Source organism: Pecten maximus, chromosome 4, assembly GCF_902652985.1.
Source record: "Pecten maximus chromosome 4, xPecMax1.1, whole genome shotgun sequence".
NCBI lineage: Eukaryota > Metazoa > Mollusca > Bivalvia > Pectinida > Pectinidae > Pecten > Pecten maximus.
The window spans coordinates 46,451,526-46,473,906 of record NC_047018.1 but is presented as its reverse complement, the minus strand read 5'-3'; the positions used below and the strand labels follow the sequence as shown (position 1 = coordinate 46,473,906).

Below are 22,381 nucleotides of genomic sequence, written 5' to 3'. Positions count from 1 at the left end.
AGTAATAATGTTGTGTAATAGACCGTGTTATGAAGTAATAATGTTGTGTAATAGACCGTATGGTAAGTAAATAATGTTGTGTAATAGACCGTGTTGTGAAGTAATAATGTTGTGTAATAGACCGTATGGTAAAGTAATAATGTTGTGTAATAGATCGTATGGTAAGTAATAATGTTGTGTAATAGATCGTATGGTAAGTAATGTGGGTAATATAATTTTGCGTATAGATCGCATGGTAAGTAATATTCTGTGTAATAGACCGTATGGTAAGTAATAATGTTGTGTAAATAGTATTCGTATGGAAAGTATAATTTGGTAAGTAATAATGTTGCGTAATATATCGTTGAGTAAGATAATAATGCTGTGGTGAATAGATCGTATGGTAAGTAATAATGTCTGTGTACTAGATACGTAGTTAGAGTAGATAATGTTGTGTAATAGATCGTATGGTAAAGTAATAATGTGTGTGTAATAGGACCGTGATGGGTAAAAGTAAGTAATGTTGTGTAATAGACCGTATGGTAAGTAATAATGTTGTGTAATAGATCGTATGGTAAGTAATAATGTTGTGTAATAGATCGTATGGTAAGTAATAATGTTGTGTAATAGATCGTATGGTAAGTAATAATGTTGTGTAATAGATCGTATGGTAAAGTAATAATGTTGTGTAATAGATCGTATGGTAGAGTAATAATGTTGGTAAGTAATACTGTTGTGTAATAGATCGTATGGTAAGTAATAATGTTGTGTAATAGATCGTATGGTAAAGTAATAATGTTGTGTAATAGACCGTATGGTAAGTAATAATGTTGTGTAATAGATCGTATGGTAAGTAATAATGTTGGTAAGTAATAATGTTGTGTAATAGATCGTATGGTAAGTAATAATGTTGTGTAATAGACCGTATGGTAAGTAATAATGTTGGTAATAGATCGTATGGTAAGTAATAATGTTGTGTAATAGATCGTATGGTAAAGTAATAATGTTGTGTAATAGACCGTATGTTAAGTAATAATGTTGTGTAATAGACCGTATGGTAAGTAATAATGTGTAATAGATCGTATGGTAGAGTAATAATGTTGTGTAATAGACCGTATGGTAAAGTAATAATGTTGTGTAATAGATCGTATGGTAAGTAATAATGTTGTGTAATAGATCGTATGGTAAAGTAATAATGTTGTGTAATAGACCGTATGGTAAGTAATAATGTTGTGTAATAGATTGTATGGTAAGTAATAATGTTGTGTAATAGACCGTGTGGTAAAGTAATAATGTTGTGTACAGATCGTATGGTAAGTAATAATGTTGTGTTATAGATCGTATGGTAAAGTAATAATGTTGTGTAATAGACCGTGTGGTAAAGTAATAATGTTGTGTAATAGATCGTATGGTAAGTAATAATGTTGTGTAATAGATCGTATGGTAAAGTAATAATGTTGTGTAATAGATCGTGTGGTAAAGTAATAATGTTTTGTAATTGACCGTATGTCACAGTAATACATCTAGTTAATAAACCTTATGGCACAGTAATGAAGCTATGGAATATATTGAATGCTAAAGTATTATTTTTGTGTAATATACCGTATGGCACAGTAACAACATTATGTAATAGACTGTATGTATATTAATACATTTATGTAAAATATGGTATGGCACAGTAAAAATGGTCATGCAAGAGATCATATGACACTTACCCTTGATTGTCAGTGAATGATGACACCTACCTTTGATTGTCAGTGAATTATGACACTTACCCTTGATTGTCCGTTAATGATGACACTTACCCTTGATTGTCCGTTAATGATGACACTTACCCTTGATTGTCCGTTAATGATGACACTTACCCTTGATTGTCCATTAATGATGACACCTACCCTTGATTGTCAGTTAATGATGACACTTACCCTTGATTGTCCGTTAATGATGACACTTGCCCTTGATTGTCCGTTAATGATGACACTTACCCTTGATTGTCCGTTAATGATGACACTTACCCTTGATTTTCCATTAATGATGACAGTTACCCTTGATTGTCCGTTAATGATGACACTTACTCTTGATTGTCCGTTAATGATGACACTTACCCTTGATTGTCCGTTAATGATGACACTTACCCTTGATTGTCAGTGAATTATGACACTTACCCTTGATTGTCAGTGAATTATGACACTTACCCTTGATTGTCCATTAATGATGACACTTACCCTTGATTGTCAGTGAATTATGACACTTACCCTTGATTGTCAGTGAATGATGACACTTACCCTTGATTGTCCGTTAATGATGACACCTACCCTTGATTGTCCATTAATGATGACACTTACCCTTGATTGTCCGTTAATGATGACACTTACCCTTGATTGTCCATTAATGATGACACCTACCCTTGATTGTCAGTTAATGATGACACTTACCCTTGATTGTCCGTTAATGATGACACTTGCCCTTGATTGTCCGTTAATGATGACACTTACCCTTGATTGTCCGTTAATGATGACACTTACCCTTGATTTTCCATTAATGATGACAGTTACCCTTGATTGTCCGTTAATGATGACACTTACCCTTGATTGTCCGTTAATGATGACACTTACCCTTGATTGTCCGTTAATGATGACACTTACCCTTGATTGTCCGTTAATGATGACACTTACCCTTGATTTCCGTTAATGACACTTACCCTTGATTGTCCATTAATGATGACACTTACCCTTGATTGTCCGTTAATGATGACACTTACCCTTGATTGTCCATTAATGATGACACTTACCCTTGATTGTCAGTGAATGATGACACTTACCCATGATTGTCCATTAATGATGACACTTACCCTTGATTGTCCGTTAATGATGACACTTACCCTTGATTGTCCGTTAATGATGACACTTACCCTTGATTGTCCGTTAATAATGACATTTACCTTTGATTGTCCATTAATGCTGACACTTACCCTTGATTGTAAGTGAATTATGACACTTACCCTTGATTGTCCATTAATGATGACACTTACCCTTGATTGTCAGTGAATGATGACACTTACCCTTGATTGTCCGTTAATGATGACACTTACCCTTGATTGTCCGTTAATGATGACACTTACCCTTGATTGTCAGTGAATGATGACACTTACCCTTGATTGTCCGTTAATGATGACACTTACCCTTGATTGTCCATTAATGATGACACTTACCCTCGATTGTCAGTGAATGATGACACTTCCCCTTAATTGTAAGTGAATGATGACACTTACCCTTGATTGTCAGTGAATGATGACACTTACCCTCGATTGTCAGTGAATGATGACACTTACCCTCGATTGTAAGTGAATGATGACACTTACCCTTAATTGTAAGTGAATGATGACACTTACCCTCGATTGTCAGTGAATGATGACACTTACCCTTAATTGTCAGTGAATGATGACACTTCCCCTTAATTGTAAGTGAATGATGGATATTCCTGGTGGTCCCTATTATGTGCTGATCTCAAATATGTCGTAATAGACGTTCACTGATCTGGATTGCGTTTTGATCTTAAAAAGTTTGTAACACATGAACACTGATTTGGATCCTGCCGTTTTTTATCTCAAATATCTTGTATTCATGTAGATTGACGCTTGTCTATTTTGTAATAGATCGGCTCTCATCTGGACAACATTGTGTAAATTGATCTTAAATATTTTGTAATACATGTAGATAGACTCTGATTTCAATCCTGTCATGTGTTGATGTCAAATATTTCGTAATATATGTAGATTGACGGTTCATTTTATAATAGACGGATGCTGATTGGGATCCTTGATTGATTTGAAATTAAAGTCACCGTAGATATTGATGACAATATCAAACGTAATATTCTCGGTTGATTTGACATTAAAGGAAATGCAGACAACTCTTGAATTAAACATGACATCCACTAATTTTAGATTACTTATAAATCTTACAAATACCTATATACAAATGTAACAACGGACATCGCACCACTGCCTAAAAGGGTCATACACTGACCAGGTGCCGGTTAAAAACTGACCAATATCAGACGCTATAAACTTTATTATAATCTAACATTACAAGCAAAACCGTCTACAACAGTGTATTATTTCCAGAATAATCTTTTGATAGCTATTTAAAGACAATAAATACATAGAATAATATTTCAAGTCAATATCACATACCAAAATGTTGATTAATTATCACTCATATAAACTGCTGAAATGACATCAAATGGCATTGTAATAATTCAAAACCATTTGCAAAAAAAAAAAAAAACATTCTCACAGACTAGAACAGGGATGTGTAGCTAGACTTTCCATTTACAAACGGTAAGGATGTGCGACATCAGTAGAATTATTTTTTCTGTCCTATCTTTATCAACAGCAGTGCTAGTATTTATATACAACCATTTATATAAAACGTTATCAGCTAAAACCTAGTGTTTAACACAATCATTAGTCAATAGACATTCAGATATTGTAAAAATGGTGGCTAATAGAATCCACAAGAGTGAGCTGAATTTTTTTTGTTTTTGTTACTGATCCATCCAATTATACATATATGTACATGTATTTTATTTTTGTTACTCCATCTAAATACACATACCTGTATATGTATTTTATTTCTGTTACTCCATCTAATGACATATACATGTACATGTATTTTATTTTTGTTACTCCATCTAATTACACATACATGTACATGTATTTTATTTTTGTTACTCCATCTAATTACACATACATGTACATGTACATGTATTTTATTTTCGTTACTCCATCTAATTACACATACATGTACATGTATTTTATTTTCGTTACTCCATCTAATTACACATAAATGTACATGTCTTTTATTTTTGTTACTCCATCTAATTACACATACATGTACATTTATTTTATTTTTGTTACTCCATCTAATTACACATACATGTACATGTATTTTATTTTCGTTACTCCATCTAATTACACATAAATGTACATGTCTTTTATTTTTGTTACTCCATCTACATATACATGTACATGTATTTTATTTTTGTTACTCCATCTAATTACACATACATGTACATGTATTTTATTTTCGTTACTCCATCTAATTACACATAAATGTACATGTCTTTTATTTTTGTTACTCCATCTACATATACATGTACATGTATTTTATTTTTGTTACTCCATCTAAATACACATACCTGTATATGTATTTTATTTTTGTTACTCCATCTAATTACACATACATGTACATGTATTTTATTTTCGTTACTCCATCTAATTACACATACATGTACATGTCTTTTATTTTCGTTACTCCATCCAATGATATATATATATATATATATATATACATGTATTTTATTTTTTGTTACTCCATCCAATTACACATACAACTTCTGTTTGTATTTTCCCTGAAGGCTTTAGGCACACTTCAAACCTGTAAACTTTTATATTTCTTAATTTATCAGAAATCAGTAAAAAGAAACAAAAATACATCATAAAGTGAAATTCATAGTAGAAAACTTTCATAATTACATACATGTTGCAACACATTGTGTCAAAAAAACACCAGCATAAATAAAATAAACTTCAGATTCAATCAACCATAAAACAAAGACACAATGAGAGAATAACTTTTAAATATGTAGTCGTATATGCTTCCAACTCTTCGTCAACTGAACATAAATGAAAAAAAATTCCTCTCAAAAATTACCCTCCTCTGGTGTTAAAATTTTGTCCTGTATTTATCCTCAAATAAACCCCTTCCCTTGATGAAAAAGTTTAATATTAAGAAGGATTTATTTACTTAACCACTTTCAGGTTTCACTATAATTCTACAAGTGATGATTTTGAAGAAAAACCTGAAGGGGGCTTATTTGTTGGCAGGGGCTTATTTGAGAAATTTTATGTATTCACGTATATAATACGCTGCGTTCTAACAATCCGAAGGAAGGCATTGAAGAAATATATGATAAAGTTTTCATCCATTGAAAGAAACACATACAAATACACATGTTCTAGTCATGCATATGAGATAGTGTTAGCATATGATGTTATCATGTGTTCTAAGGGAGATAATTATATAATCTAACATATGCTGTTGGTAGTAGTAAAATAGTGATTGCTTCAAACAACTCAATATGTCTTCACAATAAATTACAGAATTGTCCTACATTTGTGTACAATTTTATGTTAAAGATAAATTAAAATGTAAAAATAACTAAAATCCAAAATCCACCAGAGTAATATTTATCTTTTAATCAAAATTCTGATGTATCGTCAAACTTGGTTAATTCAATGAGGGAAATTAAAATATTGGTATACTGTTTCTGGATTGTCCAGAATTACAATGGTTAAAATTGACAGAAAGGTGCTCAAAAATTCAAATACTATACTAAATTATGCCTTACAAATGTAGAACTTAAAATAAGGAGAAGACCGTCGTCTAAACATTCCTTTAAACCGACGTGAAATTTATCTTTTGTTCAAATGATGGCCATTGAGTTTACACAAATACTGAAGACCTATACATTGTGCACTGTATGTATACAAGTTATAAAGGATTTGAAATTATCACCTTTATCAACAAGTTTCCTGACCTCTTTAAAAGTTACGACAGTAGAAAATGCTCTGGTCTGTATGGATTGGCACCAAAGGACGTGAACTAAGACACACAAAACATCTTTTTCAGAAGAAATCAAGAACCTTCGAAGAAGAAGAAGTCCACAAATTTTTTAAAAAAGTGAGACCGAGTTATAAAGTACGAGAAATTTGTCCTGGTTGGACAGCGCAATGTTAATACCTAGACAGGTTAAATACCATAAAAACTCATGTAATTTCCGCTCACGTTACCTCTAATGAATTACGTCTTAGAAACGAAGCCATCATGATCAGGTGTCGTAGTTAAGTGGACGATATGGTTCCCTACACAACACAGACAGCACGTTAGTGTCTTTTCCCAGTCATTTTTTATTTCAATATGTAATTTGCGCACCTGTGTAATTTGCACTGGTACTTTTTGGGACTTAAAATGCTGGAAAAAAACTTCTATCCATATATTTTGTGCATGAAAGACTTTGACCAAAAGCGATGTCTAGGAGATCCCAAAATTGATGAATGAAAATTAACTAAGACGGATTATCACAAAACTTAACTTGAAATTTAATTCTACTAAATACTTGATGATTAAAATGATTAGATTGTTTTGTGTAAGAATTTAAAAGGAAATAGGAAAACTATGTCTTGTTTATTTTCTTTGAATCGACTGTAAGAAGAAAAGCCAAGTCAACCGCCGTGCACACAGTATATAAACATTCATCAGCTTACACAAACTTTTTAAGAAATTTAAAATTAAGTAATAACTTTTGCATATATCGCCCCAATTATGCCATATTAATTAGCCAAATTGAACTGAATGCCATAACTGACGACAGAAGTTAATGTCTGCTTTAGGCATTGATCTTTCATTGTCTCCAAAGCGACTGTACACTTTTATAATCTGAAACCAATAAACATAGAATTTTTTTCTATTTCTTGATCAAAAGTGATTGATATCAGTTGGCACAGAGGTTCCACAACGAGTTGTTGTTGTATCTGGTATCAAGTTCCCTCAAGTAAGTTATTTTTCAAAAGTTAATTTTATCAAGTGTTTGTTTGTTTGTTTTTGTTTAATGTCCTATTAACAGCCAGGGTCATTTAAGGACGTGCCAGGTTTTGGAGGTGGAGGAAAGCCGGAGTACCCGGAGAAAAACCACCGGCCTACGGTCAGTACCTGGCAACTGCCCCATGTAGGTTTCGAACTCGCAACCCAGGGGTGGAGGGCTAGTGATAAAGTGTCGGGACACCTTAACCACTCGGCCAACACGGCCCCCTTTATCAAGTGTTTTTTGTAACTTTTGAAAAATAACTGACGAGAGTGAAAGAAATATCATATACAACAACCACGACTTTGTGTGACCTGTTTCTACCACAATAAATGATATAGGGGGAGGGGGCCTTTATTTGTGGGCGGAGCTTGTTTATGGATGGAGCATATACTTGTGAATATATACATGTATACAGTAATCAGTTAAAATTACATCAAAATTAATGTATGACAGTATCATCACTAAAACTAAAAAAAACTTAATGGTTATGCAACAGCATCACAATAACAATGAACAAAAACAATTAAAACAAAAACAAAACAAAACAAAAGCAAAAATATTAAGAGTTTATCTTCATCCTTACATGGCACATTAAATACTAGTACACACTATCAGAAAGGAAAAATAATGAAACATATGCTTTAAAAACTTCTCAAAAATTCATCATAGAAAAAAATCATGTATTCAATAGGATTTTCTACATGCACTACATGGATTTTATACTGACACATGTTCACACTTTATTTAAATTCCATTTAAGTATAACTTTCAAATAAAACAATATACATGTACATTGTTTGATTATATATCTTACAAATAATATACTTGATAGAATTCTCAAAAAACAGAATAAAGTTATTGTCCTTTTAGGTTTTAGTAATCATTATGATATTAAAGTTGTCTGGGTTCCCCCCCCCCCCCCCCCCCCCCCCCCCCCCCCCCCCCCCCCTTTTTTTTTTTTTTAGATTATTCATGTTTAAGTTAACAAGGTTCTGATGTAGTTGGGTAGACTAAACTAGGTTATGATGTAGTTGTGTAGACTTAACCAGGTTATGATGTAGTTGTGTAGACTTAACCAGGTTATGATGTAGTTGTGTAGACTTAACCAGGTTACGATGTAGTTGTGTAGACTTAACCAGGTTATGATGTAGTTGGGTAGACTAAACTAGGTTATGATGTAGTTGTGAAGACTTAACCAGGTTATGATGTAGTTGTGTAGACTAAACTAGGTTCTTATGTAGTTGTGTAGACTTAACCAGGTTATGATGTAGTTGGGTAGACTTAACCAGGTTATGATGTAGTTGTGTAGACTTAACCAGGTTATGATGTAGTTGGGTAGACTAAACCAGGTTATGATGTAGTTGAGTAGACTAAACCAGGTTATGATGTAGTTGGGTACACTTAACCAGGTTATGATGTAGTTGTGTAGACTTAACCAGGTTATGATGTAGTTGAGTAGACTAAACCAGGTTATGATGTAGTTGGGTACACTTAACCAGGTTATGATGTAGTTGTGTAGACTTAACCAGGTTATGATGTAGTTGGGTACACTTAACCAGGTTCTCATGTAGCTGTGGACAGTGGAGTTAACTAGCTATAGCCATATAGGTTCTGCAGTAGCTGTGTGAAGTTAACTATGTAGGTTATGTGTGGTAGCTGTGTGGAAATAACCAGATTCGTTTTACTTTTTGGAGTTGTTCATGCAAGGAGTAATTCTGCTAGGAGAAACTGTGAAAAAATTGTAAGAATAAAGCAGGTTCTACAACAAGTTAACAAGATTTCTCTGTAAATCATAAAAGATTTGTCTGTACATCATACATGTTAACAAGATTTGTCTGTACATCATACATGTTAACAAGATTTGTCTGTACATCATACATGTTAACAAGATTTCTCTTTACATCATACATGTTAACAAAATTTCTCTGTACATCATACATGTTAACAAGATTTCTCTTTACATCATACATGTTAACAAGATTCCTCTGTTAATGTTACTATGAAGGTAACATGGTGCTACAATACAAAAATAAAATCTTCCTGTTGAGTTTGAATTTCTTCAGTCACATTAGATAAGAAGGTCTAAGTGCAAAAAAACTTATCATAGAAAAATGTTTTTAAAAGCTATCATAAACTTAATACAAGCAAAAACTTTTGTAATTTGGTAAATAAAAAAGGGGGGGGGGGGGGGGGGGGGACCAAATGACTGCAATCAAAATATCACACACATATCAAACTACGAGAAATGTTAATAACTTCTGCCTATATAGTATATAGTCCCCCAGGTTTCACTGGTAAGGACTATAAGTACAGAATCATACATATAACATATATATGTCAAAAAGAAAAACATTCCAAATGTTTACAGACAATGGATGGTGATTATATATATATAATTAGCTAACTACATGTTTGCCACTAACAGCTATAAAAAACTTCAAATTAACAGGCCATACTGAAAGTATCACTGTATAGAAAATCTTTATCACTAACATTTGGATTAATTCTATACATTAATTATGTGTTATATAAAAGAAAATTATGATGAAAGTCTTTTAGTTAACAGCTATAGATTCAGTTCCTACAAATACACTTCAACAGGATATATATATATATATATCACATTTAAAACGAAAGACAAATAATTTATTAGCCATACAATTAACCAAACTGGTAAATGATGTTGAAAATACGGACTTCATCATTTTCCTTACAGTTGGAGATCGCATCTGCTTGCGTAACAAGAAGCCGTGTTTTGTCATGACTGACAGATAATGCACATGGTCCTCCTACATCACTTGAGTCGATCAGTTTCTCCCACTTTTGGCCTCCAGGAGAAATCCACTTGAGACTTCCAATAGACACTATAAGTCCGTCATTGAGGACTGCCAGTCCGGCTGGAACGTCCATCCATGAGGGAACTTTGGCCTTCCACAGGATTGTACCTTGGTTGGTTGTGCAGTGGATACATTCCTTACTGAGGCCTCCACGTTTAAAGAAGAGGTTCCCAGAAAGCGGACACACTGTCAGATAGTCTGTAACACTCACCATATCCTTGCCCCGGTCATCCTTCTCAATTTTGATCAGCAGTTGATTGAACTTGTCATAGACACGTATACACCCAACCTTGGACCAGGTTGTGTCACAGCAGACGTACAATCTCTCGTGGCCCGACGTGATTCCCAGACATGGCTGCTCGGTATCAATATAATGAGAACATGGTGTCAATGTCTCCAGGTGAAAGAATCCAATCCGATTCTGTTTCGGCAAAGTCACAGCAATTTCTCCTGTACATGTCTCTGCCAGATCAAATGGATAGGTTTGCATCGCCATTTCGGCAATGCAGTAAAAGGTATTTGAGAAAAGTTTAACCTTTTTGTTATTTCGATCAGCCATTACAATGTTATCATTTGACAGAAATGCTGCACCTGTCAGCCAACAATGAGTTTTATCACTTGGCCTCTTGGCATTGAATGATGTTCCTGGGACAAGAGATTTTGGGGCATTGGATGTTGGTCCAAACGGCCCCAGTGGCAGAATCTGTGGCGGGCCCAGGGGGCCTGTTGGAGGCACCGACCCAGGATGAACCATATGGACAACTCCTGGAGCTCCGGGAGGAGGATGCATCATTGGACCTAACTGTTGTACAGCCATTGCATAAGAAGGAAGACCGACATCATCCATAGTCCCATTCTGATCCAGAAACCTATTCCCTAGTGCTGATGGTTGTAAAGGGCCCCTGCTCCCAGTTGCTCCTGGCTGGTTTTCTTCTGAAGAAATATTCACAATCACCTCTCCAACTAAAGTTGACAGTTTCTCAATTCTGCTTTCCAAATCAACATCAGTTCTCAGGGATACATGAATTGCCCCTTTGCTCCTGATCGATTTTAAAGTTGTCTCTAATTGTCCTTTCAAGTCCAAAACATTTCCCTCATAGCTATCAATGTCTGTTGAGGAATCTCCCTTTCGTTGACGAAGTTCTTCCATTGCAGTTTGCAAATTTTCACTCAAGTTCTGGCATTTTTCCTGATTTTCCTTCAAACAACTTAACTCACAGTCATACTTGCACTGAAGCATGTTGGTCTGATCTTTTTCTGCTGTGTCAATTCTTTCTTTCATCTGTGTAAAATGATCTTTTAGTTTCCTTTCCACAGAGTTTTTGCTTTCTGTAAGAGCACTGATCAAGTCTAAATTTTTCTTTTCCAATTGTGAAGCTTCTAGAAGACACTCTGAAATGCTCCCTAGGAGTTTCTCGTGTTTTTTTGCCGCAGCAAGAGCTGTTACTTCACAGCTCCTATGATCAAATATCGCACAATCGGAGCAAATGTTTTTCTCGTGTACTTTGCAGAAGTATTCAACAGCTTTGTTGTGAATTGAACATTTCACTTCTTTTCCTCCTTCAATTGCTTCCATCATGTTGATAAGGTTGAAGTTTGTTATCAGAGAATCAGACCATTTATCATATGGAATACTGGGATTCCTGATCGACGTGAAGGTTCGACAAATCGGACATGGAAATCCGTGCCTTCCAGGTATTTTTGAAACCTCTTGTCTGATGTAGGCCTGGATACAGCTTTTACAGAATGTATGCTGACATGGTAGAACTTTTGGATGCCTAAACTTCTCAGTACAGATAGAACAGTGAAAAAAGTTCTCTTGGAAATCCGAGGTAGCCATTCTTCATTTTCTGCAACAAACAATGAAAAAAATATATATAAACAGTAGTATAATATATATAACAGCTAAAAATGTTAATGAAACATGTCCTCCACTGTTTTGGTTTTGACAAGATGGAAATGAATCTTAAATGAAGGCAAAATATAACAAAGTTTGAAACCGAAATTGGAATATACGCAAAACAATTTTCTACCAGGATAGTACAACTCAATTTACAAATTTATAACACCACATTCACCAATTGCAAGTGATTGGTGATCTGAGTGCTGCAACTCTTTGTTACCATATTGAAATATCCTTAAATAAGCCACCTCTCCCAAGTGTAAAAAGTTTACGATTAAGTTTGGGAAGGGCTTTGAGAGCCTTGTTGCTAAATATATATATAATTACTGGTGTTTGAAAGAAAAATGAAGAAGGGAGCTTATTTTTGGACCGGGGGGGGGGGGGGGGGGGGGGGGTTGGAGGTCAGTTGCAGCCGATGAATTATATAATATAATTTTATGGGTGTCTGACAACCTAAATGTGTACCTGTGAAAGGAGGACCAGGGACCATGCATGTCTTAAGCTTACAACCAATCATTACAAGGTCCTTTCGAGTTTGCCACATCAGACATACAGTAAGATGTCTGTACTATACAAGACTTTTTCTCTGGTATCCAAACTGTTTCATGGCTAATATATAGTCGGCCACTATCAAAACATGAGTTTTGGACCGATATTAAAACTTGTATTTATGATGATAGACTACTTTTAGTACATGCTTCTGCTTCTGGTAAGTATTAATAAAAAATACATATATTAGCCCATACTCCTACTATATCAACAAGGTGTAACACTTGAAAAAACGGAGGAGGGGGGGTGAGGTTCGATTCACTTAGAATTCAAGTTCAATCCAATTAAAACATAAAATGTACATAAACTTCAATAACGTACCTTGGTTTAGAATTCTCAAATATCTATTCATGGTATTCTTTTTTATCGTGTGACAATGATTTAAAGATGAGAGGATGGATCAAAAGCGATCACGATAGCCGATGATGCATCGCCTGTGGAACAGAAGTAGTCTGTATATTCTAGAGCGGTATGGGTATGCATGGGGCAATCTGATTGGTCGACAGGGGGGCCGCGGTGACCCGAGTGGTTAAGGTGTCCCGACACTTTAACACTAGCCCTCCACCTCTGGGTTGCGAGTTCGAAACCTATGTGGGGCAGTTGCCAGGTGCTGAACGTAGGCCGGTGGTTTTTCTCCGGGTACTCCGGCTTTCCTCCACCTCCAAAACCTGGCACGTCCTTAAATGACCCTGGCTGTTAACAGGACGTTAAACAAAAACAAACCAAATGGTCGACCACTCCATCAACAATATTAATTATAAATGTCAACCAATCAAGTCTACATCCGTTCCACAGTCGATACATCGTAGATCTTCGAGTGTTACACCTTGTTGACATAGTAGGAGTAGGGTATATATTTTTTTCTATCAATACTTACCAAAAGCAGATGCCTGTGATTTTTAGCACATATATACATCACAGGGCCGAGTTTAATTATTTGAAGGTAGAGCTATGTATCGCAAGGTGGATAGCGATATGATTCGTATCGCGATACAAGGGTCAAGATATGATACGTATCACGATATACATGGAAGCTGATGACCTGTCAGATATCTGGTATTCCATCGTACAGAAGTCATGTGTTGTTTGTGGTATTTCGGGAATATTTGAGTCTTTGTCTACAGGGCATCCAGTAGACCCTTGAGAGTATGTTTTTGACTCCCCAAATTGAGATCTGACTCTTGGGTTTGAAGGGACATGTCTATTTGACATACATTTTTACCCTTCATATTTTTCAGAAATAGTGATTTGACTTCTGAAATTGCTAAAAGTCAAGGGTCAACTGGATGTCCTGGTCTACATTTGTTACAAAAAACATATGTTTTGTCTGTTTCCTAAAAAGCATTCTTGAATTTATAGAAAATTTGATTTTGAATAAACTCCAACAGGCAACTTCATAAGCTGCTGGAACAGCCTTTTCAGCCATGTTTGTTTACTACAAAACGTAAGCTAACGTTGGTCGGGGGAGATAACTACAAATTTCTAAGTATCGTGATACGTCAAATCAAGGATAGATGATGCATCGATGCACCACACTACGATACAATACATCGATACATCAGTGAATTGTTACACCACTATTTGAAGGATAACTAAAAAGTCACATACATGTATATGTAATTAGATGCTTACTAGTGGACAGTTCTCTTTGGCTCTATCAACTGGTTCATGTAGAGTAGCAGACAGAGCTAAGACTCTGGGGTTCAATACAAGAGTTAGAAGTAGTATTGACACTATTAAATATTTGATGATACATGGGACACAGTGGTTAGACTAAATGTTTTTTAAGAACGCCGATGTGGTGCAGCGTTATAAGCTGCGGGTATTTCTGGCTAGGCGATTGGGACCAGGTTTGAAAGCAAGTACAGCTGTACCTGATAATGATAGAAATCGGATGAGATTTTCACATTCGATTAATCAGGATAATCGGATGAACTTGTCTGATCAATTATCGATTAAATTATAGTGGGATTTTTAAATCAGATTGAATCTGGATAGAAATGCCTAAAATGTGTCTTATTAGTTATGCAAATGATGTTCAGTAAACATCACTATTTCATTTTTTGTTGAATTCAGGAGCAAAACAATTGATCAAACTTCAGTCTGCTGCTTTTTTTGAGGCAGAAATAACGAGGATGACTAAATATTAACCAGACAGCTGAGCTCATAAGCTTTGATTACGAAATTAGATACCGGGGTAATACAAGTTCGTGTTTGAATTATATCTAACTTGTGGAGATCACAACTACATATATAATAACTTCACTTTAAATTCAACTGTTGCAGTTATTGACACATATTATTATGTTTCCATGTAAATTAAACACCCTATGAATTATCTTTATTTCAACCGTGTATAGTGCAGATGCATTGACATTCATCTAATCCTGATATCTTTATTCGTATATGTTTTCATACATAAACACCACACCACACCAAGTGACCGCTGAACTCCTTGTTTGGAAAGTCATCTTTTACATTTAAACATCAACATAAACACCAAACCTTAATTGGCAAGCTGACACCCCGTTGATTGAACAAACAAACTTGTCTTCCATTTTGTATAGCATGCATGGGTCAGTCAAATGCTTTATTGCTACTACAACAAGTCAAACAAGTGCCTGTGGGACCCCCTTGACTAATGAAGAAAAAAATATAGGAGATTAATTCTGGAAAACAGGAAACCACTAAGAAAATTCACTATTCAATTTTTGAATTTTATGATTCAAGTCGCTAGAAATGCTTCAAATCAATTAATTTTCAATTATAATCGATGATTGGCCAACCACTAGTACCTAATCATGATCATACCTCAATCAGCATATAATAGCTATTAAGCTTGGGTATTATACACAAGTTGGTGATTTTCCCCAACCTGATTATGTCAATTTATAAGAACAAACAATCTCTTTTCCTCATTATGTTAACATTGATTAATGTATGTTTGATATTTATAAGAAGAAGAAATTAAAAGAAGAAAAAATAATTTTAGTGAAATCTTGATTTCGAAGGTGTTCCGAGTACTACAGTACTAATATTATATAGATAAAATACTTGCGTTTTGCCACTTTCATTTTTCATAAATTGAAATTTTATCTATTTTACAACAATTCCAAAACAAGCTATACCGACTAAAATCAATGACACTTGTTGGCCGGCCGGATGAAAGCGCACGAGGGGTCTTACTGTGGGAGGAAACCGGAGTACCGGGGGAAAACCAACATGGAAAACCCAGGTGAAAAGCAAATGTGTGTTAATAACGGTTGTGTGTTTCCACTGTGTCACCTAACCACCCGTTAAGACCTATTTTTCATTTGACAGGCAGCGCTAATTTAACAATGTCAGGCCATTTTTTTCACTGATTTGGGAATTCGAAGGGGCCTTTGTCTCATTTTGAGAAGAAAATTGGTGAATTGGGAAAGATTGGGGAAGGATTAACTACATTTTTTGTTGATTTGGTTGAAAAATGAAATAACTTTATTTGGGATGGGGCCCCTACTAGCTGCGATAACGTAGCTCTGGACGACGGACGGACAATTTCTGACAGATGGTCCAGTGTAGGCAGGGTATTAATATTCGTTCTAGGCCCCTACAAGCCCGCAGAAAAATCCCTGAATGTGTAAGAGTATTCTCTAGTAAAATGATCATCAAAGTCATGCATATCCGTTGAATAAATGATCAGATCTAGAAACGTGTAGACCGTATCTGACAAGCAGGACAAGGCGTAATAGCAATTTCTTCCAAAAAATATCTAAACCGGAAGTCCTATCGACAGAATCGGTGTGTGCTATTCTACGTCAGTCAGGGGAATTTTACTATACTTTGGACTCAAAACTTACACAATTTTCTATTTGTTAACATACCTGTAGATGCTAGTTATTCAGAAGCTTATAATATAAATAAATGGCCTATTCTCGCTATCCATTCTTCGTCTGTCAAATGCGATCATCCACCGGATATTGTATACTAATTCTCGAAACCATCTATACAATTTCCGGAATATTTGTAGCTCAAGTAGAAAGTTCACCCGGTACCTGGTATTAACCAGGTGTTAGCAACAATTTGATACCACACTAAATTGTATATACCAAATACCAAGTTCGCAACAATCTCGTCTGTCTGGTGACGAGACTAGGTCTACGCCACGATCACTAGTGAATTACCAGAATGAACTTACTGTATGTAGGCCTATATGTGGTGAAAATGCCAGCTTACATGTAGTTGTGGATATAATAATAAAAGATTAATTTTGATACAATCATTTGTTTTCTAGTTACGGTAATTAAGTTAATATAGCATCAATCAATTTTAATGAGGGAAAAAAAGAAAAATCTCTTCCACATTACTCTTATTTTCTTATATTTTTAGAAAGATTTCAAAAATCAGAAAAAATGAGGCTCTTAACTTTCTCTCTTTAGAAATATAAACTTGAAAATGGCAACTTTTCTGAATTTTCCTGAAATCATATTTTCTGCAATAATATTTGAAAAGTGGCTCAATTTTTTGAAAGCACTCAAGTACGTATGAAGCAATTTGCTGGATTGTCTTTTTTTCAGTTTGATTATGTATTTTTTTTTGACTGAAGACGCTCAAGTGCATTTGCTTCTCTTTCTGAAATGATATTTGAAAAATGGTTCAATTATTTTTGAAAGTGCTTCTCAGTGAGTGTGTACTATTGGAGTTCTCGATAAAAAAAATCATAATATCGTAACGTTGAGTTTCGAACACCAACCAATGCAAATTGGCGTGGCATCCAAAGGCGTGGACGAGTCAAAACCTTAATTTTGTTCCACCTTTCAAAGATACAAGTACAGCGGACAAAGTAAAGGTAAAGTAAAAAGAAAAGAAAAGAAAAACAAAACAAAACATGGCGGTCTCCTACCTGACAACGTTGACTTTTCTCCTGGTAGTCCTGTTCCCACCCACAGTGAGAGCCCCCACACTCAATTTTCTGGGTTAATAAGCTAGACTGGTTAACATAAGTTATAATCTGTTTCTAAATTGTTGTTAAATAAAAAATTCTACTTACATATATCAACAAAAAGAAGTACATCACATATTGAACTTGACAATAAAGCATCGGAGGGAATTCACAGGAGTAAAAGAAAGATGACGTTTCGTATGTTGTAGTTTTATCCGCTTGTCACGTTAATGAAAAAAATATGTTTAAGCTGGTTCATACATGTATAAGTAAAAAAATTAATACTACATGTATATATAAATAAAAAAGGAATTGGAAAAAAATTGAAAAAAAATCTTTGAACAAAACCCTTACTAGGAACATGAATAGAGCTCAAGCAGAATGTAGGTTAAACTTGGAGAGATAAAATCATAATATAGGTCGGTTAATCATAATGGTAGCGTCAACATCTCGGCCTCTAGGGTGCCGAGAAATCCGACGAAAACATGTAAAAGAACGAGCTGTCCTGAGTTAGTTAGGCAACACATTCCACACCATATAACTTCCTTAGCGGACAACTTCAAGTCAAATCAGGCAGTATGTCCATTCTTTTGTAATTTCTTCCTGAAGCTAAAAGACACATTTCTTAATAGTTAATTAAATATTAAATCAATTGTGAAATTCTGTTTAGGAAAAATACCATGTATTAAAACAAAAATCATGACATCGGTTATTAGTCTAATACGACTTTATTGTACAGTGTATAGATATGGAGCGTGGGTTGGGTTTGGTTTGTTTTTGTTTATCGTCCTATTAACAGCCAGTGTCATTTAAGGACGTGCAAGGTTTTGGAGATGGAGGAAAGCCGGAGTACCCGGAGAAAAATCACCGGCCTACAGTCAGTACCTGGCAACTGCCACACGTGGGTTGGGAATTCGTGCCATGTCTCCGAGTACACCCGTCACATATCGGCCCAGGTGGTCTTTTGCATGATATTTTTTCGGCATAGCCGTCTAATTTTCTTTTGGCGTCGGATATGACGCGACAGGTGGCGTTACTGGTCAAGATGAAGAATGTGATTGGTCAATGTAGCGGTAAATGCAAAATGCAGATATGCAGTTAAAGACGAAACAAAATTAAGATTGAATGCAAGCTGAATAAGTGGATGTATCTATTCAAATGACACATTATTAAAAAAAATTACAGTCCTGATTCAAATGCAGTCTTATTATCACCAAAAATGATTCAAACTGATATATAGAGGATATCTAACAGTGTCTTCAGTAATACCAAATATATTTCACGAGTGGGGCTAATATTTTGATATTTTTCACGAGTGCACAGCACGAGTGAAAAATATCAAAATATTAGCCACACGAGTGAAATATATTTGGTATTACTGAAGACACTGTTAGATATTCTGTTTATAACATTTTTTTATCAACGAAAAACCTACCCCGTATGCTAACTAGGCCTACAGCGATAATTTGTAAACAAAAAAAGTAGTTCCCCCTGTCCAGGTGCTGACATATATGTCGGGCTTTCTGATTGGTCAATTATTTTTGTATTTTCTAATCATTAATTTGATTGGTCAAATCAGCAAAATTATCGTAAAACATATATGAGCAATAACTATTTTTTGCTTATTTTGATATTACTATTATTACAGCATATGGATATTGAGTCAAATCCAGGGCCTGTAGAAGGTGAACTTTCTGTTTTTCATTTAAATATTAGAAGTGTGAGAAAAAAACTTGAATATATTGAAAATATAGCAGGTGAATATGACGTAATATGTCTTACTGAAACTCATCTTGATGTTGAAGTCCCAAGCAGCGAGTTATTACTGGATGGCTTCCACCACCCTTTTAGACTTGATAGAAATTTTGCGGGAGGGGGGATTTTAGTATATGTAAACGAGGTTTTGAAAGTTAGCAGGATAGTTGATCTAGAACGTCCCGACACTGAAATATTATGGCTCCAAATTTATCTTCCCGAAAAAAGCATACTCATTGGGACTGTGTACCGTTCTTCCTTTCATACAAATCAATTCTGGGAAAATCTTCAGGCTTCAATAAGTGATGCGGTGGAAATATCCAGTAATGTCATACTGCTTGGAGACCTCAATGTTGACATGCTTACTATGTCACAGAATCATGTTTTATCTGATATAATAAATTCGTTTAATTTTATAAATGTCATAAATGAACCTACTCGTATAAGTCCCACGAGGTCAAGTTTACTCGATCCAATTTTGGTATCAGAATCAATTTCATACACTTATTCCTCTGTAGTATCCACTGAAAATGTAGTTACTGACCACCAAGGTTGTGTTGTATATATTTCTGTTCCGTCATTTCAGAAACTAGCATATAAACGTAAAATTTGGTTATATAAAAGAGGCGACTATGTACTTTTTAATCGTCTTGTTGAAGAATATGATTGGGATACTCTTTTCGCTACATGCAACTCTGTCAATTCGGCCAGTGAACGTTTTACTGAAATTTTTTCTTGATTTTGCTCGTAGATCGATACCACATAAGGAAATTACTGTAAGACCAAACGATAAGCCCTGGATGTCTTCAGACCTTAGAAAAAATATGAGAGCTCGTGATAGATTTCGGAAAATAGCCAAACGTACCAATCATCCACGGGACATAGCTAAATTCAAAAATCAGCGAAATAAAGTGAATAATATGAAAAAGTATGCACGACAGTCTTTTTATGAAAATGTTGGAAATCTTATTGAGTTTTATCATTCGTCTGATCCTAAAAACTATTGGCGACTTGTCAAAAGATTGATGGGGAATTCTGAGACATCACGTCATATCCCTACTTTAGTTGATCCAATTTCGGAACGTTTATTAGTCGATGATAAGGCCAAATGTAATGCATTGAACGACTATTTTTGCAGTATCACTAGCATAGATGACAACAATAACGATGTTCCTTTGTTAGAACCTAAAACAGAGAGTTCTTTTGAGTTACCTGTAATAAGTCAAAATGACATATCTGATGTTTTGATGAATTTAAAACTTGGTAAAGCTTCTGGCTCTGATGAAATTAGCCACCACATGTTGAAGTATACTGCTAAAACTGTATGTAGACCACTTGAATTGCTTTTTAATTTGTCGTTATCAACTGGTATTTATCCCGATACTTGCTAAAGTGATACCTCTTTTTAAGAAGGGTGATAGGCATTCTCCTTCTAATTATAGACCTATATCACTTTTGTCCTCTGTTGGTAAAACATTTGAAAGAGTTATCTTCAAGTATTTACATAATTATTTTCTTGAAAATTCACTTTTCTATCAGTATCAATCAGGATTTATGCCGGGTCACTCGACCGTATATCAATTAATTGATTTATATCATAACATTTGCCTTGATCTAGAAGAAAAAAAACATTCTTGTTTAGTTTTCTGTGATATTTCTAAAGCGTTTGACAGGGTTTGGCATAAAGGTTTATTAGTAAAACTAAAGTCATACGGGATATGCGGAAATTTTCTATCATGGATTGAAAACTACTTAACCAACAGACGACAAAAAGTTTTTATAAATAATTGTTATTCGGATTTTGGTTTGATACATTCTGGCGTCCCTCAAGGTTCCATTCTTGGGCCTCTATTTTTCTTAATATTTATCAATGATATCTCAGAAATTCTTCAATCTACTGCACGTCTTTTCGCTGACGACACCTCTTTGAAAGTCTCTTCATCTTCATGTCTAGAAATACAAACAGTTTTAAATAGAGACCTGGATGCTTTAAACAGATGGGCAAGTACTTGGCTAGTTACTTTTAATCCAAATAAGACGGAAGTTATTTTTATTTCTAATTCGGATAACGTTGATGAAGATCTGGAACTGATTTTTGATGGTCATTTTTTAAATTTTAGTAGTAAGCATAGACATCTTGGAGTTACATTAAATTCAGATGCTAAATGGGTAGATCATATAAATGAAATTTATAAGTCGGCTATGGGAAAAGTAAATATATTGCGAAAACTTAAATATACATTAAAGCGTGATGCTCTTTTACGAATTTATAAAAACTTATATTTTACCAGTTTTAGAATATGCGTGTGAAGTTTGGGATGGGTGCACTTCAAGTGATTCAGAAAAGTTAGAGAAGGTTCAGCGGGAGGCAGCTAAGATAATAACAGGGTTACCATTATTTGCTAGAAACGAGTCATTGTATTCAGAAACAGGTCTAGAATTACTTTCAGTTAGAAGGAAAAGACGGAAATTACAATTAGTTTACAAAATGGATAGACATCAAACTCCAAACTACATTACAAATTTACTTCCCTCTACAGTCGGTGAAAACAGACAGGGTCTAAGAAATAATGAAAAATATAGAATCCCAAATTTCAGACTGTCTATTACAAAACAATCTTTTCTACCTTCCTCTTTGACGATGTGGAACTCTATACATTCTGATATTAGATCCATGCCTTTTTCTGCTTTCAAGTCAGCTTTAGCCCCTAACTTACCATGCTCAGTACCCCCTTATTACTTAATTGGTGATAGAAAACTTAATATTATTCACACTAAATTAAGACA

At 34.8% G+C, this 22,381-nt stretch overlaps 1 protein-coding gene across 1 annotated transcript; it reads right to left on the bottom strand.

The window, feature by feature from the left end:
* Positions 1–9,821: 9,821 nt before the first annotated feature.
* LOC117326260 (tripartite motif-containing protein 3-like) lies at positions 9,822–16,872 on the bottom strand. The gene is made up of 2 exons (XM_033882940.1): positions 16,782–16,872; positions 9,822–12,316 (listed from the first exon to the last, which is right to left on the bottom strand). The coding sequence occupies exon 2, from the start codon at positions 12,304–12,306 to the stop codon at positions 10,291–10,293; it is 2,016 nt and encodes a 671-aa protein (XP_033738831.1). The 5' UTR covers positions 12,307–12,316; positions 16,782–16,872; the 3' UTR covers positions 9,822–10,290.
* Positions 16,873–22,381: the final 5,509 nt, after the last annotated feature.